Source organism: Pseudorasbora parva, chromosome 3 (genome assembly GCF_024679245.1).
Source record: "Pseudorasbora parva isolate DD20220531a chromosome 3, ASM2467924v1, whole genome shotgun sequence".
NCBI lineage: Eukaryota > Metazoa > Chordata > Actinopteri > Cypriniformes > Gobionidae > Pseudorasbora > Pseudorasbora parva.
In genome coordinates this window covers 53,765,374-53,782,890 of record NC_090174.1, presented here as the reverse complement: position 1 = coordinate 53,782,890, position 17,517 = coordinate 53,765,374, and the positions used below count along the sequence as shown (strand labels likewise).

Sequence of the window (17,517 nt, the reverse complement as noted above, 5' to 3'; positions counted from 1 at the left end):
AAGTTCTTTACTTCTTCATATTGTTTTGACAAAAACAAAACAGCTCAGAAGCCTGGAATATTTTTGAAATGTTTATTTTCAGTTCTTTGTAAAAACAAATGCTACATTTTCGAAGTAATTGTGTTAAAAATACAAGTTTTTAAATAAATATTTCAAGTATAGCATCATAATTTTACATCTCCTTGTTTTGAGTGTGTGGAAAATAGGGATCTTTGAAAATTATGCAACATCTATAGCAAAGTTACTTGTTTTCAGTCACCTGCAGTGTTCTTTACAATATATGATCTTATGCTTCGGAACGTCCCTATATGTAAGGTATTCCAGGATTCTTTTGGGCAAGGGAAGAGCCTCCACCTGATAGGTTGAAACAGAGAATCTCAGAGCAACCCGGCTCAGATGCCTAAGGCTTGGAACAAGACGAGGAACTCTCCAGAATTTCACTTGTCCATCTCTGCACCTACAAATAATAAATAGTTCTTAATATTTATTCCAGTAGACAAGCAGAAAGTAACTAAATGTTCCAACACATTCATGTAAACTGCAATACCCTGTAGCAATTACCCCCCCATGTGGATGGAAAGCACAGCACACGCCACCAGTGCGTCCGTGATCGGTGTCGGCGACTAGTTTATCTTGTTCCAAATCCCAGATCTGTAACGCCCTGCAGGACAATACAGTGTCACCAATAGCAATAGTGAAAGTGTATGATCAGGAGTGCAGTCTTTTGGTAATGTAGTTCTGAAAATCTTAAATCTCAAATGGATGGTTCACTGCTCACCTGTAGTCTTTGAAAGCCAGCAGGAGGCCAACCGGAGAGAAACTCAGAGATGTCAGTAAATTGTCACTTCTGTAAGCACACACCTCACAGTCTCTGGAAAGGGAAGAAAGTATTGTTTACATCATTATGAGACATATGAGAAACAATACATTTTCAAAAACATCAAATCATTCAGCTTTTAATGTAACAGTAGCAGTCGTGAATTTATGTCTCCAAATGTACTCTACGACTTGCAATTCAAGACTTTTTTTCTTGAAATTCAGAGTTTATATCACAATTTCGAAGAAAAGTAGTCAGTAATACAGTAAAGCAAGTCAGAATTGCTCAATATAATTGTGAAAAAGTTTATATCTTTCAATTCAGATTTTTTTTCTTTTAGAATTGTGTATGAACTCCAAAGGTGCAAATTATACTGTCTGCATTCCGAAACTCACGATTCTGAAAAATAAGAGTCCAAATTTTGTGATATTCGCAATTGGGAGGAAAAAAATCAGAAATGTCAGATTAAAAAGTTGCAATTACCTTTTCATTTTTTTTATTCCATGCCGGAAACGAGCTTCCATATGGGTACAACAGAAAATAGCCAAAAAATTTAATACTGACTCTGACTGTTTTATTTGATCTCTTTTGTACAGCACGAAAGTAGATTTTAGAATTTTTGTTTAAAAAAAACAACAATAAAAAACATTTTTGGTTTGCCAACATACTCTACTCTAGTCAGGAGTTCTGCTGTGTACGGGTCCCACAGGTCCAGCCACCAGCCTGTTGTGGAATGATAGGACGCGACCGCAAGCAGTGCTCCATCCTGGGAAAAGTCACAAGATGCCATGGTGCGCTCGTGGTCGTATGTAAGGTGTCTCATGAAGGTGTAGGACCGCAAGCTCCACAAATACACCTTCTGTTTGGGAAGAAGACATTCAGACAATGTAGTGTGTATGTGTGTATATGTATATATGACTGACAGACAGACAGACATCTGTATTCTCGTAAGTTTACAATATGCCATTGAAAATACATACGGGTGAGGGGTTTGAATGCCGGTCGCCATGTTGCCCCTCCATCTTGAAAGTACATTAGCCAAAGAGGGACATACCCGTAAATTCAAGCTTCGCCTTTCGCGTTTTAACACTCGATGGCACTCATGGAGGTCGAACTGGAAGCCAAGTTAATCTTGGACTAAATCGGCCACCGTAGGAGTTAAAACGAAATCGGAATTGAGAGGAACAGAAACTATTATTCACTGTATGGTCATATACCTTTACACCGCTAGATGGGGGAAAATATCACACAGTGTAGCTTTAACATGGTGCTCAATGAGATTCTGCTCCCTTCTGGAGCCTGTCCCTAGTGGCCAGTCGATGAATTGCAGTTAAGATTTCTTCCGTATTGGCTTCAAAAGAGATCGCGGGAGGTTGCCATTTGGTTACCACAGCTGCAGCTAAAAAAAAAACATTCCTGCTTGATCCTGAACCCAATCTGGCAACCTCGAGTCAGGGGGAGAGGGAGACACTGCTCTACAGTCATTTGAAAGGGATTGCAGTACCAGTTTAGGCCACAATCTTACATACACTTCCTTTAAGCTTTTATTTGAGAAAAGAACAAAAAACGGCACTGAAATCATTTTTAAGTAGGAAAGATGTGTTCTGAGTTTTGCCAACCGTGTACGGCTTAAGTTTAAGTCTATCGACTAGATCCACTTTAAGTAGCTCTGGTTGGTTGTAGCGCTTTCCAATTGCGTGCAGAGGGAGTTTATAAATAACTATATAATATAAGCAAAATAAATAACTATATAAAAATAAAAACTGACTCAAAATATATACAGTAAATACAACAATAGCATATAAATACTACTAAAATAACACTAATAAACTCACAGAGTCGAGGTTCCCAACCGAGGCGATCATACTGCTGTCAGGTGATATGGAACATCTGAACACCCAGTAGTTTGGACCCCGCAGCACATGGGAACTGGTGCCTGCAAATATTAACAATACAATCAAGGCCGTGATTCGTAAAAAGTTAATCACAGAATCTTTCATTTAACCGACTTGTTTAAACATCTTATTCATTAATGAAAGAAGCAAGTGTCCATTAACCTAATGAATGGGTCATTGAATCATTGACTCACCCGATTCATTGAAAAATGGTGAATCATTCAAAAACAAAACACTGCTGTGTGTTGCTGGGAGGTGAACATGTTTTCACCAAGTACAACATGTTGCTGGGAGACGCAATATTTCTGCTTTGTTTGGAACTATTAAAAAAATTACTTGCAAAAAGGGCACTTATCTAATCAGAAACCAATGAGCAGATGCTTCTTCTACAGCAGATGCTCTAACCTTTCTTTGCCAAGTTCCATATCCTTAAAGTTTTGTCTCGGGAGGCCGATACAAGCGTGAGACTTCCATTTGGAGTGAAGACCAAATCCCTGACAGGAGCCTCATGGCCAGTTAGAGTAAACCTCAGATTTCCTGAAGACAGAGCAGGGATTTACTAACATATTAAAATCGTATAGTACATGCCCTTCAGGTCTTGTACCACCATATGTAGACCAATTTAAAGGGATGCTTCACCGCTTTTTCATGTTAAACCATGTTATTCCCTGAACTAAGACGAGTTGATACAAACCTCTCTCGTCTCAGTGCATGCACTTAATCTCTCTCTGACGTGAAGTGACGATCTGATAGCATTTAGCTTAGTCCACTACGCCCAGTTTATTCACTATGGTACCAAACAGAGATCAAGTTAGAAGCGACCAAATACCTCCACGTTTTCCCTATTTAAATACAGTTACACAAATAGTTGAACGGTCAAGTATGGTGACACAAAATAAAACGTGGCACTTTTCTAAGCGGATTAAAAAGGAGAACTATAATGTATGGCGGAATAGCACTTCTGAGAGTACTTCGACTCGGTGCAGTAAAAAGTCCCGGACTGAAACATCCTCCCTCATGTGAGGGGGAGATGTGAGTAACGTACTCGGTTACTTTCGTAACCTCGGTTCCCTGAGAGAGAGGAACGAGTATTACGTATGGGAAAAACTCCTTTTCTCGAGAATGTGAAGCAAAACTTTTAATAAAGGTATCTATGTAAAGCGCAGTGAGCTGCACGGCCATAGCCCAGCGCGAGGAGCGCTCTGATTGGCCGGGCTGCGGCAACTGCAGGAACCTATGGTGAGGCGGCTGAGAGGAACGAACCAATGGGGGGCGTTCCAGAAGCCCGCCGAAAAAGGTGCTTATATTTGCATACAGGAGGCTATATAAGACCCTAATTCGCCATAGGTGTCAGGTTTTAAGATCGACTGAAGCGATACCTGAGAAGCATAAACACGGCACGGAACGTAATACTCGTTCCTCTCTCTCAGGGAACCGAGGTTACGAAAGTAACCGAGTACGTTCCCTTTCGAGAGAGGTTCCTCGTATTACGTATGGGAACACAATGTAAAGCGCCGTGTGTGCTGACTGACCCAGTATACCCAAAGCACATGTTATAAACCCCCGAGACACCGACAGAGGCGGCTTATAAGGGGAATGAAGAACCGGAAGAGTCGGTTCGTTTGAACAGCTGATCGGACATAGTCGGATCTTATGATGAATGAATAGTGCTTAAGGACTAATGTGTACAGGCCAAAATGTAAGGCAATCTGTTTGCCAGGGTCAAGATAGAGCCTAGATGGAGAGAAGCCCTGCTTGTAGAGCTGGAACCTCCAACTTGTAGAATCTGATAAAAGTGGACGGAGAGGCCCAGCCTGCCGCCGCACAGATATCTTCCAAAGAAATGTCACACGACCAAGCCCAAGATGAGGCCATGCCTCTAGAGGAGTGGGCTTAAATGCCTGTAGGACAGGTAGATCCTGGACCTATATGCTAGTGGGACTGCATCCACTATCCAGTGTGAGAGACTGTTTCATGACAGCACAAACTTTAGTGCGGCCACCGAAGCAATGAAGAGCTGATCCGACTGCCTGAAGGGGGCGGAGCGCTCTAGATACAATCTAAATGCTCTGACTGGGCAGAATAGGTTTGCGTCTTATTCTCTCTGAGACGCGGGTTAAGCAGTGCAAAGACCTGCATACTGAAGGGGTTGAAAGCACTTTCAGCATAAAACCATGCCTCGGTTTGAGCACAACCTTGAAGTTGCTGGACCCAAACTCAAGACAGGAAGGGCTCACGGAGAGTGCAGGTAAGCCACCCACTCGGTTAACCGAGGCCACAGCCAGCAGAAAAACGGTTTTGAGTGATATGTGCTTCAAGCTCGTGTTCTGAAGTGGTTAGGAGGGGGAACCCTTCACGGCCTCCAAAACCATGGCGAGGTCCCAAATAGGGACCGAGGTAGGGGCAAGGCGAGCTGAATCTCCTGGCCCCTTTAAGAAAACACACAATAAGATCACTTTTCCCTAGTGAATGTGCCGCGATAGGAGCGTGGCTAGCTGCTATGGCGGAGACACACACCCCGAGTATGGAGGGGGGACGACCCGCGTCCATTAGCTCTTAGAGAAAGCGAGCGGTTCCGCCAGTTCGCATGAGTGTGCGTCGATGTTTCGCGTAGCACATTGGTTAGAAAACCACTGACCACTTCAAGCAGAGCTGCCAGATAGCAGGGGCTCTAGCTTCCGAAATAGTGTTCATAACTTGTCAGAGAGGTTCCGGGATACCGTTGATGGGCCATACGTGGAGGGCCCACAGCTCGGGATTGGGATGCCAGACCTTCCCTTTCATTGGCAGAATAGGCATGGGGCTGTGTCTGACAGCTGAAACAGTATGGAGAACCATGTGCGGTTCTTCCAAAGTGGGGCTATTAAAAAGCACAGGCTGCAGCTGGATCGCGATCGGAGGGAACATATAGAGGGAGTCTGGGCCAACATGGGCCAGGGCATCCCTGCGTTTGCAGAAAAAAAAAAATATTGGGCAGCGTGTGCTGTGCAAGCTGAATTGTTTGCGGGTAAAGGGACCATCCCCCTGGGGACATGGGTCCTCTGGATAACATGTCCGGACCCTGATTCAGAATACCTGGCACGTAAGCCGCCCTTAGGGAGCTCAGATTGTGCTCTGCCCATAAAAGGAGATGCTTAGCCATGCAGTGAACAGAGTCTGATCTCGGCTGCCCTAGCGATTTTATGTACATTATCAAGACGTGGTGGTTCTTATGCCGTAAGTCTTGAGTCTATGACAATGACTGTACTGATAAGCCTGCCCCTCGAAGGCGAATCTCAAGAATGGCCTGTAGTGGGGGTGGGGGGTTATCGTAACGTGAAGTATGCGTTTTTCAGATCTATTGAGAAAACCCAATCCCCGGGGCGAATGTGCGCGAGGATTTGTTTCACCGTCAGCACCTTGAAACGAGCGTGTCATAAGTGCTTTGTTCAGATGCCTGGAAAATGGGCCTGAGACCGCCACCCATTTTCGGCATGAGGAATTAGCGACAGTAAAAACCTGACTCGCTAGCGTCGGGTGTACTGTTTTCGCCGCTCTCTCCTTTAACAGTCTCAATGCCTCAGCGAGAAGCACGTGACTGACACTGCTTCTTACAGAGGGCTCGACCACGGCTTGAATCGCGGGGTCTGCGAGCAAAACTGTAGCGAGAACCTCGTTTTATATGTTCAACACCCAATATTATATACCAGGAATGGCCTGCCAGGCCTGGGCTCGTAAAGCCAGGGGTTGAATTAGATTCGGGGGCTGGCCGCTTAGTAATAGGGGCCTGTTAGCCGGGTTGCTTGTGCTGTAACACTGCTTGTAACACTGTGGGGATAGTGTTAGTTTTGGCGGTGCAGGCTTTGCAGTGGGCGCACGCCTCACATTTATATTGTGTGTGCGAGAGTGAACTTTGTGAAAAGTGCTTGGGTGCAGGAGTGCAGACTGTAAAGTGGGCACATTTCCTACATAGAAAGCTCTTTTGTGTGTAGTGTAAACAATGTGCAGTGGCGCACAACCTACGTAGAATACCCACGGTGCAAACCAGTGAGCAAATCCACAGGGGTAAACGCACACAGCATTAGTGTGCAGACGAGCGTGTTTAACACAGGCTAGTTGACTGCAATATTTCATCTCCAGTCACTTAACTTAAGGGAACTGGGAGAATGTAAGGAAGTGCGGGTGGTATGTGAGCCATTCCACAATGCCGTTATGCTCTAGTCTAGACTGAAAGCGCGCATGCAGACAAGCGTGTTTGACCACAGGCTAGTTGACTGCAATAAGGCTAGTTGACTTTATATGGTGTAATCCGGCCACGGCGGGATTTATTTGTGATTTTGTGAGGCTGAATTAACAGTGCTTATGTAGGGGTGCACACTGTGTAGTGGACACTTTGTCTACAGTGTAAAAACCTTTCCAGCCGCCTGAATAAAGGGGACTGGAAGTGATAGAGTGAAAAAAGGGCTTAGCTTGGCAGCCATTTTCCGACGCCCTTATGCTCTGACAGTGAGCGCGTGCTATGACGTAAGCCGCGCTCTAGTCAGCAACGCGCTGTGGAAGGGGCGCGCGCTATCATGACAAGGCAGCCATTACAACTTCCTTGGCAGTAAGCGCGCGCTGCAGCGACATTGTTCTTGACATACCCAACAGCCCGAGCTCGCTCGTCTAACTTACTCTAGTATTCTCTGTCCGCAGCGCTTCAGCACGGCGGCGGTAGAATGAGCACGGCGAGAGCTTCGGCTCGAGTTTGTTTATTCACTCTATTATTCTCTGTCCGCGGCGATAGAGCGACAGGACGAGAGAATTGGAAGCGTGAGGAAAAACTCTGTCCGCGGCGCTTCTAGCACGGCGAGAGCTTCGGCTCGAGTTAGTTTATTCACTCTAGTATTCTCTGTCCGCGGCGATAGAGCGACAGGACGAGAGAATTGGAAGCGTGAGGTAAAACTCTGTCCGCGGCGCTTCTAGCACGGCGAGAGCTTCGGCTCGAGTTTGTTTATTCACTCTATTATTCTCTGTCCGCGGCGATAGAGCGACAGGACGAGAGAATTGGAAGCGTGAGGAAAAACTCTGTCCGCAGCGCTTCAGCACGGCGGGGGTAGAATGAGCACGGCGAGAGCTTCGGCTCGAGTTTGTTTATTCACTCTATTATTCTCTGTCCGCGGCGATAGAGCGACAGGACGAGAGAATTGGAAGCGTGAGGTAAAACTCTGTCCGCGGCGCTTCTAGCACGGCGAGAGCTTCAGCTCGAGTTTGTTTATTCACTCTATTATTCTCTGTCCGCGGCGATAGAGCGACAGGACGAGAGAATTGGAAGCGTGAGGTAAAACTCTGTCCGCGGCGCTTCTAGCACGGCGAGAGCTTCAGCTCGAGTTTGTTTATTCACTCTAACGTAGTATTCTCTGTCCGCGGCGATAGAGCGACAGGACGAGGGAATTGGAAGCGTGAGGTAAAACTCTGTCCGCGGCGCTTCTAGCACGGCGAGAGCTTCAGCTCGAGTTTGTTTATTCACTCTATTATTCTCTGTCCGCGGCGATAGAGCGACAGGACGAGAGAATTGGAAGCGTGAGGTAAAACTCTGTCCGCGGCGCTTCTAGCACGGCGAGAGCTTCGGCTCGAGTTTGTTTATTCACTCTATTATTCTCTGTCCGCGGCGATAGAGCGACAGGACGAGAGAATTGGAAGCGTGAGGTAAAACTCTGTCCGCGGCGCTTCTAGCACGGCGAGAGCTTCGGCTCGAGTTTGTTTATTCACTCTAGTATTCTCTGTCCGCGGCGATAGAGCGACAGGACGAGAATTGGAAGCGTGAGGTAAAACTCTGTCCGCGGCGCTTCTAGCACGGCGAGAGCTTCGGCTCGAGTTTGTTTATTCACTCTAGTATTCTCTGTCCGCGGCGATAGAGCGACAGGACGAGAGAATTGGAAGCGTGAGGTAAAACTCTGTCCGCGGGGCTTCTAGCACGGCGAGAGCTTCGGCTCGAGTTTGTTTATTCACTCTAGTATTCTCTGTCCGCGGCGATAGAGCGACAGGACGAGAGAATTGGAAGCGTGAGGTAAAACTCTGTCCGCGGCGCTTCTAGCACGGCGAGAGCTTCGGCTCGAGTTCGCCTATTCACTCTAGTATTCTCTGTCCGCGGCTGTAGCGCGACGGAATGAGAGAAGAGTGGGAACAACTCTGTGGCAGCGGCGGAAGAAGAGCCGCGGCGGCGGCAGAGTGAAGAGAGCTTCGGCTTGAGTGTGCTCATGTCCTCTAACATTCTCTCTTTCCGCGGCGCTATTCAGCGCGACGGGACGAGAGCAGAGGGAGAGTGAGAAGAGCTCCGTCTTTCCGCGGCGCTTAACGACGCGGCGGAACGAGAGAGTCCTCGAGTAGAACAAGCCTGTAAGCTCTAGAAGTGGCGTTGCAGCGGCAACACAAACACATATAACACTCAACATAGACACAGTTTAAAGGATATATAACGCCGGATGGCGTAGCTGGAACGGCAGAGAAGGCGGAGAGGGAGTCCGTCGTCCTCAGCTGCAGGTTCCGCTGGTGCCTTTTCAACGGCGGTGCTTGTCGGTACACGATCCGTTCCACCTGCACGATCCGTTCTACGCATGCGTAGTAGACTCTTTAGAAAATGCGCATGCGCAAATGAAAATACTGTTTTGCAACGATTTACGACACTGCACGATCTGTTCCACGCCTGCGCATATTTATACCACGAGACTTTCATTCACTCACAGCAAAAGAAAAGAGAAGCGTTTGGCTGCAGACTATGGGCGATTTTTTTTTTTTTATGTTTATTATTTTTGTTGTTAATTACAAAGTATGACTATGGGCGAGTGGAGCATGTATGAGTATGAGCTCGGTGGGAGGGTTTGGGGTCAAATCATTGAAAATCATAAAATCATTGGCCAGAGGTTACCATCTTGTCATCATGTGCCTTGGAGATATTGGGTGATTGGACTGCTGTCAAGTTTAATACCACTGCCCCCCGCAAATCATCCACTCAGCAACAACTCGGCAACAAAGTAAGCCTATTTCCAGAGGTGAGTAACTTTTTATTTTTGCACAAACTGTTTAAATATTATAACTAACTTCACGACTAAAAAAGAAATCTAATAAAAATAAAGTGATAAGGCCTAGATGACACTGACAACAGAGGTTACATTGATTACATGATTTTATAAAGTTGTGAAGAAATGACAGTAGCATGTAATATTTTCTGACAGGATTTGGTGTCAGAGAAGGGTTTCTGACAGAAATTTGTTTTTTTAAAGTAATTGTTCACCTTATTTCATATTGCATACATGATTTTTATAAAGTTGTGAAGAAATGACAGTAGCATGTAATATTTTCTGACAGGATTTGGTGTCAGAGAAGGGTTTCTGACAGAAAAAAATATATTTTTTCTTATAGAATGAAAATGGAGTTCAGAGGAAAAACAGAGAAGTTTGCCCTTTACGATGCCGTTCAGCGATATTTGGTTTACGGGCTAGTGGATGCGGCGTTGAAGAAGAAGGTCTCACGCATGGCTAAAAATTTTGCTATAAGAGGTAAGTGAGTGGAGACGGGTAGCAGCAGCTAGGAGTAATGGGCGGAATAGTAATTTTAGGAATATCTATTTTAAAGTCAGTCCAAAATGAAATAGAAAAAGGGCAATACAAAAAATAAATGTTTAATATCTTCAAGTGATGTGTTACAAAAAGTGCATTCATTTTGTAAAAACATTGTTTGTCTATCACAGAAAGTCATTATTTTTCTCTTTAACAGTATGCCCTCTGCATCTGTACTGGTGCCATGTTTCACTTTTTGGATGTAAGTTGTAGTTCATGTAATGTATGTATCCAAGAATGTTAAAAAACAAACAATGCAAGACTCCAATATTACATGTATATTACAGACTGACATACCATCTATTCGGAAGTGGTGGTGTCTCCAGATCCTGGAGAAATTCTCGATCGCAAGGTAGGACACATTTCAAGCACTAAAACATTGCTTGCAATGTCTGCTTTACAATTGTGCTGCATTAACAGTACCATACTTTTAAATAGGCATGGGCAGAACTTAGGGCAGCGCTTTGCCTTCTGGACAGAGGAGGCAGAACAACTGATGGCAGGCACCCTACCACCGATTTACAGCCTTTATCGACCCCAAATAGTCAAGGTATGGCCAAACTAACCAGACAACCATTTCCACGTATGCATTCTATATAGGTAGGTCTCCAAAAATTAGAATATTTTGGAAAAGTGTGTGAATTACTGAATTAAATGTAAAACTTGAAACGGATACATTATATAGATGTATACAACATGCTACATCATGTGATATATTCAAAAATAGAAGATCGTAACAAACAGTCAAATGGATTTATAATTTAATTAAATTACTTATTTAATAACCAAATATAACCTGTAATACAACACGAACCCCGCCTCAGATCTGTTATTCAGAATGTGTGGACGCACTTCCAAGAACAACGTGCTGAAGCATCACCTCAACCCAATTAATTCAAAACGATTTATTAAAATATTGTTTTCATTAATGTTATGTAATGTGACAGTCCCAATCATAGTTATTATTAGTCGTGCGTTGCTGTTTGAACTGCGCGAGCTGAAGCGGATGCGCTGAATTAACACCGGTAAGTTAGGCAAGGTAAGGCACTGAATCTCTTTGTTAGCGCATTATTTAACTAAACAAAAAGCTTCCTATATGAGATTATGAGATACAAAATATTACAAATTATATCTACACAAAATTTTGCGAATGCACAAGTGAACTTGAATTGAGTTGCTGATATTCATATTCAGAATGGGAGACGCGTACACACGCTCCTCCTAGAACGCTCTTAACACGGCACCTTAACCCAATGATTTTACAACCATTTATTAAAATAGTGTTCTCATTTCTGGTATATAATATGATCGTCCCAATCATAGTTATTATGCATTGCTCTGTATGCGCTAAAGCAGAAGCACTGAATGAAAACCGGTAGCCATCACTGACTGAAGCCACTTGCTAGTGCGTTTTATTTCACTAAAAGAAACGCACCCTGATTCATCACATATAACGTTACAAAATACATGTAATATTTCAAATTACTTCAGCACAATCTGATGCGAATGCACAAGTGCACTTGAACTAAGTTACATGCGCGAGTCAGAATGCGTGACTCATGTTGTGCATGTGCTCTTCCTGGATCAATGCAATGAAACACATGGCAAATAAACCCAAATAATTAACAATCACAATGTTTTATTACACTAGTGTTCTCATTAATGTTGTGTAATATGACAGTCCCAATAATAGTCATTATTAGCTGTGCATTGCTGTTGGAGCTGAAGCTGATCACCACCATGCTTTAACTACTGCCTCTAACGTTAATGATTAACCAAATGCATCCTTATGAGATAAATCAGCTATAGATAGGCCTGCACAATATAAACACAATATTACAACTTACATTTGCACAAAACAAAAGGCTGCGACTGCACATGCAAACTTGCAGTCATGATGAAGGAGTAACTCCAGCTGTAAAATGGTCCCAAATAGAACTGGGGCACGCTCGCATAATTTTTCCTCCCGTTTCGCGGTTGAGCAGCACGCACGCGCATGACCCTGCTTAATCGATGATCGATAAGTCTTATCGATCAAATGTCTTATCGACAATTAATCGATCATCGATTAATCGTTGACATCCCTAATGTACACCAATAATGCGCTTTTTTCCAATGATCAGAGTAAGGAGTTAATCGCAGTAAAATGTTTACATGACTGGAGCAAACCTCTTCACTCCTACATGCAGTTTTTATTTTCGTATTATTTACACATAGCCCAATGCAGAACACAAATGATGTACTAATATACTGTCCACTGTTTTAATTTACGGACGTTAAATAATAAATAGGTTCTTATGGACGTATTTTGTTATTCTGTGCTGTGATGAAGACAGAAATATTATGTCGGTGACTGTAACAGTTTTATACACTACTGTCACGTTATCTGAGCTGTTTCTGGATAAAGGCAGACTGCTGCCGATTAATTGACAGTGAGTCGTGTTGACAGAGTTCAGGGAAAACGTCCTAATTTCTGTAATTAAATTTTTGTTTATTTTTGGTTGTATGTGCTATTCTAATTTTGTGAGATACTGAATTTGGGGTTTTCTTTAGATATAAGCTGTAGTAATCAAAATGAACATGCATAATATAAATATTTCGCATAGTGTCTAATGAATTTACATAACGTATGAGATTCACGTTGTAAATTTGAATTATTGAAACTTCCACAATATTCAAATTTTGTGAGACCTACCTGTATTTACTTTGTGCATGTTATGGTTTATTTGAGCTAGCAGATGCTTTTGTCCAAAGTGGCTTACAAATAAAAACAGTACAAAGGTTCGCAATTAATAGCCTAATGAAAATACAATATAAAAGCATAAAAAACCATAACTAATAATAACTATTTAATTTATGCTGAAAATATGTCTTAAGGCCCCTTTTGAAAGACCCAAAACATCTTATGTTGTATTAATGGTATTTTACTTTGTCATAGGAGGAACAAGTAGAAGTGGAGGAGCTGCCCCTCACATTGAAACACATGTACCAGGCAGAATACATTGTGAGGAACAGTGTTGGGCTTTTCACTGGCCAGGTGCAAGAACCAAAATACATGTCCATGGATCATGATGAACGAAGGAAAGCATGGAGGGAGCTGGAGTTGATGAACTGTGATGCCATGGAGCCTTTTACGTTTATTTTTGAAAACCTCCAGGACATGGAAACATTCATGATAATTTGCAAAGACACCCTCAACCTGAGAGTAAATGCTGGAGTTGGGGTGCACAGTCACCCATATACATTTTGTTAGTGTGGGTGTATCTGGGTGACTGTGCACCCCACACTCTGCGTGAGAGGGAGAGAGTGTGTGTGTGGGAGACGGAGGGAGAGAGACGTGTGTGTGTGTGTGTGTGTGTGTGTGTGTGTGTGTGTGTGTGTGTGTGTATTTGTACTCATAAATAAAACTTCTGTGTGAACAAATGCTTCTTTCAAGTCATTTACACATAGCAGTCAACATCAAACATTGAAAATAATTTTACACAAGTCATTATAGAAGTATTATTGACATTATGCAAGAGCTGCATTGGTCTGCCATTGTCTGTGATGTTTGTTTGCTGTAATATTTACCAGTAAAGAGTAGGTTATAGCAACTTAATTAATTCATAAAACAACAATATTATTATTGTTTTCATTTTAATTTAGTTTCTATTAAATTTCCCACAAATTCTACAGTACAACAGTGATATATTTCTCAAGTAAAACCGAACTTTCATTTTGACGAGTTGCCGTGAATATACCTTTTAGTTTCTGCGTGTTTATGATATGACGGTGGTTTTTCTCAAATGAAACGGTGAAACGCAGATGAAGTGACTCTCAGAGTGGCTCTGGAGATGACGGACATGCGTTTATGTCCTCGTATGAGATGGAATCACACGACTGTCAAGCTCAATTCTTTGTAGGCCTATGGGTTTGAGGTAAACTGCGGATCAGCGCCATTCATACCCACACACAGGAGTCAGGAGGACACTCAGGATTCGTAGCATAAATAGTTTTTTTTGCTGTTTAATATTCACATAAACTAGTCTATATCACCAGATGCGGTAGGGTATTATTTCTGTAAACAACATTGAAGGGATTATTTTCCTCATTTAGATTATATAGATAGCCTATATAGATCCATACTAATACAAAATTACTCAATTTAAAGGTTAACTATTAGCAGATATTAATTTTAAAAAACGGCACAAACCGCCTTTGACGGTTGATCATACGTTCATGTAACCGTCCTTTGCTATTTATTTTGTGTTACATTTAAAAGCATCCAAATAGACATGCTGTTAAATGTAACACAAATATGACGCAAATTGTGCCGCCTTGCCGTCAAGTGTTTCATTTGTGCCGATAGTGTAGGAAAACCGTGACGTTTTCTACTACGTAATTATGCGCATGCGTAGAACGGATCGTGCAGGTGGAACGGATCGTGTACCGACAGTGCTTCTTCCGGAGACCAGCGAAGGTATCGCTGAAGGAGATAAAATCTGACACCTATGGCGAATTAGGGTCTTATATAGCCTCCTGTATGCAAATATAAGCACCTTTTTCGGCGGGCTTCTGGAACGCCCCCCATTGGTTCGTTCCTCTCAGCCGCCTCACCATAGGTTCCTGCAGTTGCCGCAGCCCGGCCAATCAGAGCGCTCCTCGCGCTGGGCTATGGCCGTGCAGCTCACTGCGCTTTACATAGATACCTTTATTAAAAGTTTTGCTTCACATTCTCGAGAAAAGGAGTTTTTCCCATACGTAATACGAGGAACCTCTCTCGAAAGGGAACTATGTATAACATAGTTTAATATGAAAAAGCAGTGAAGTATCCCTTTAAGTTCTTGATGGTTCAATCTTACCAGTTGAGACGACCCACACTTGGATCGTGCCGTTGTTCAGACCAGTGGCCAGCAGTAGTTCATGGTCACGTCCTTTCTGATGTAAAACATCCACGCGGATAGACCGGCGGGGTCCAAACGCCAGTGCCCACACCATCTGACCGCAGTTAAGCGTCTTCTCTTCACTGCATCCTGCTTCAGCACCACTGTTAATACAGACAAGAAGTTTCAACTGTGCATGCCAACATCCAAGTAGATATTCTGAATCAGTTCCCATCATTGTTCCTTCACTGTTCTTGGAACTGTTCTTCCACATTATCCTGTTACTTTATGTTCAAAAAAGTACTGTGATGGCATTGTGGTACAGAATCAAAAGGAAGAGTAGTAGAACTTTATTTTACAATCTTGTTTCGCATTAACATACTACAGTATATACATATTGTAGTAATGAGACAAACTACCGTAGTTAACCCTGAACATATCCCTAAACCTTAACCCATGTATTTACCTTACATTTCTCAATACTTTTGTGGATAAGTAGTATAAAGTACATCAAAAGTGCACATAATGTAAAATAAAATGCAACTGATAGAGCTGTGATATACTGCATACCATGGTACTATATTAGTACATTCATGTACGGTTTGGCAAAGAATACCATGATATATTAACATCACATGATCATATCATGGTACGTTTTTAATACGTGGACCACAAGGACTTTGATAACATGGAATTAATAATGTGGTAATTTTTATAAGGACTGTAGTAAAATCGTATTGTCAATAAATAAATAAATAAAACACTTTGATACATAAAATAGAATTTTCAATTACATATACATGCATTGATTTTGCAGATGCTTTTATCTAAGTGACTTACAAATGACGAATACAGGAAGTGATTTGCCGTGAAGAGGCGATTAAACACAAAAAGTGCTCAAAATACAAAGTTTCAGACATTGCTTAGAGCAGCATAAGGAAGGAAACTAGAACAGGGAAGGTTTAAAGCTAAGTGGAAGCAGGGTTTTTGTTTTTTATGTTATAATGATGTGCTCAGGAAGATTTTCAGAAGTTGTCAGCTGTCTTTTGAATGTGGGATTGGATTAATATAAATAATATATAAATAACTTGGCACAAATTTATGATCCACGCTATTTTTAATAACATTGATATACTATTGTAGTTTTTTTCATTAATATTGTAAAGTAGTTTTCATTTTAATTTTATTTAATGTTTTTGTGTTTTTGTCATTATATAGTTTTCATTCATTTTTGTTTCAGCTTTTGTCAGTTATCTAGTAGTAACTTTACTTATTTAAAATTGAACTTATCTAGTTAAATTAAATGAAAATGAGAAATGTTGCTTTGGCAACTAGCAAAATATATATTTATAAATATTTTGATTTGAAGTAACGAATAATTGTTTTATGGTTATATAATATTAGCATTACTACCATATTACTTTTTGTTCGTGACAGTTTGAAGGTACTCCCATAGGCGTTGTAGCCTATTAATTTATTATGCTGTTACATATAGGCCTATCAAGCTCATTGTGTTATATAATGTATTCAGACGAACTCTTTGGATGTCAGGGGCCAGGGTAGGAGTTTGACGATGCCGTAGCCCATCGACCAGGCGAAATGAGATCCGTCCGGGGAGAAGCGAACGCTCCATGTCTCGCAGCCGGCAGTGCCGTACAGACGCGGGTGATGAGTGGGTTTCAGCTCCGCGATCAGATCATGCGGTGCTGTCACAATAAAAAAAGACCTGTCAAACACAAAGACAAGCTGCGCATATCCGGAACTACTTCTTTACAACTAATATAAAAGCTATTTTTTTCATGTACATTCAAGTATATCAATTAAAATTATATGAATCGTCTTACCTTTGACAGAATAACCTCGAAACGAAGTGCACATCTTCTTATCATCGCATCATCTTGGTTACCCGTCGTCGCCTCACCTCTACACAGGGATTCATTTGACTCTGCGGGAACCACGTGACCCCGTCGTCAAAGGAGCAGAATTCTGAGCACAATAGGTGTGTCTACTGCATATTTACAGGGTAAGGGTTAGGGCGTGTTTTATGCTCACATTTCTCAAATAAAACACTATAATCATGTGCATGTATCATGTGCTTTGTTTAAATATGTTATTTTTGTACAGCGTTACGTAAAAGCTAATTTACTGTACGCATTCTTTTACACATTACTGAAATTATATATGGATGAATCAGTTAAGCACATATTTTATACATTATATATATATATATATATATATATATATATATATATACACACACACACACACACACACACACACACACACACACACACACACACACACACACAGTACATATATAAATAATTATTCTTATTTTTTATTTTATTTAAGTCCCAGTATCCTCT

General features: G+C 42.1%; 1 protein-coding gene across 2 annotated transcripts; it reads right to left on the bottom strand.

Annotated features, from left to right (window-relative positions):
- Positions 1-58: 58 nt before the first annotated feature.
- Positions 59-17,130, bottom strand: wsb2 (WD repeat and SOCS box containing 2). 2 transcript variants are annotated; one of them, XM_067439490.1, is made up of 9 exons: positions 16,996-17,130; positions 16,689-16,857; positions 15,131-15,315; positions 3,118-3,249; positions 2,653-2,753; positions 1,486-1,676; positions 779-871; positions 548-661; positions 59-457 (listed from the first exon to the last, which is right to left on the bottom strand). In XM_067439490.1, the coding sequence occupies exons 1-9, from the start codon at positions 17,027-17,029 to the stop codon at positions 256-258; spliced, it is 1,221 nt and encodes a 406-aa protein (XP_067295591.1). In that variant the 5' UTR covers positions 17,030-17,130; the 3' UTR covers positions 59-255. The 2 variants fall into 2 exon arrangements, with proteins under 2 accessions (XP_067295591.1, XP_067295592.1); XM_067439491.1 differs by having other exon boundaries at positions 267-457; positions 562-661.
- Between the last annotated feature and the right edge of the window lie 387 nt (positions 17,131-17,517).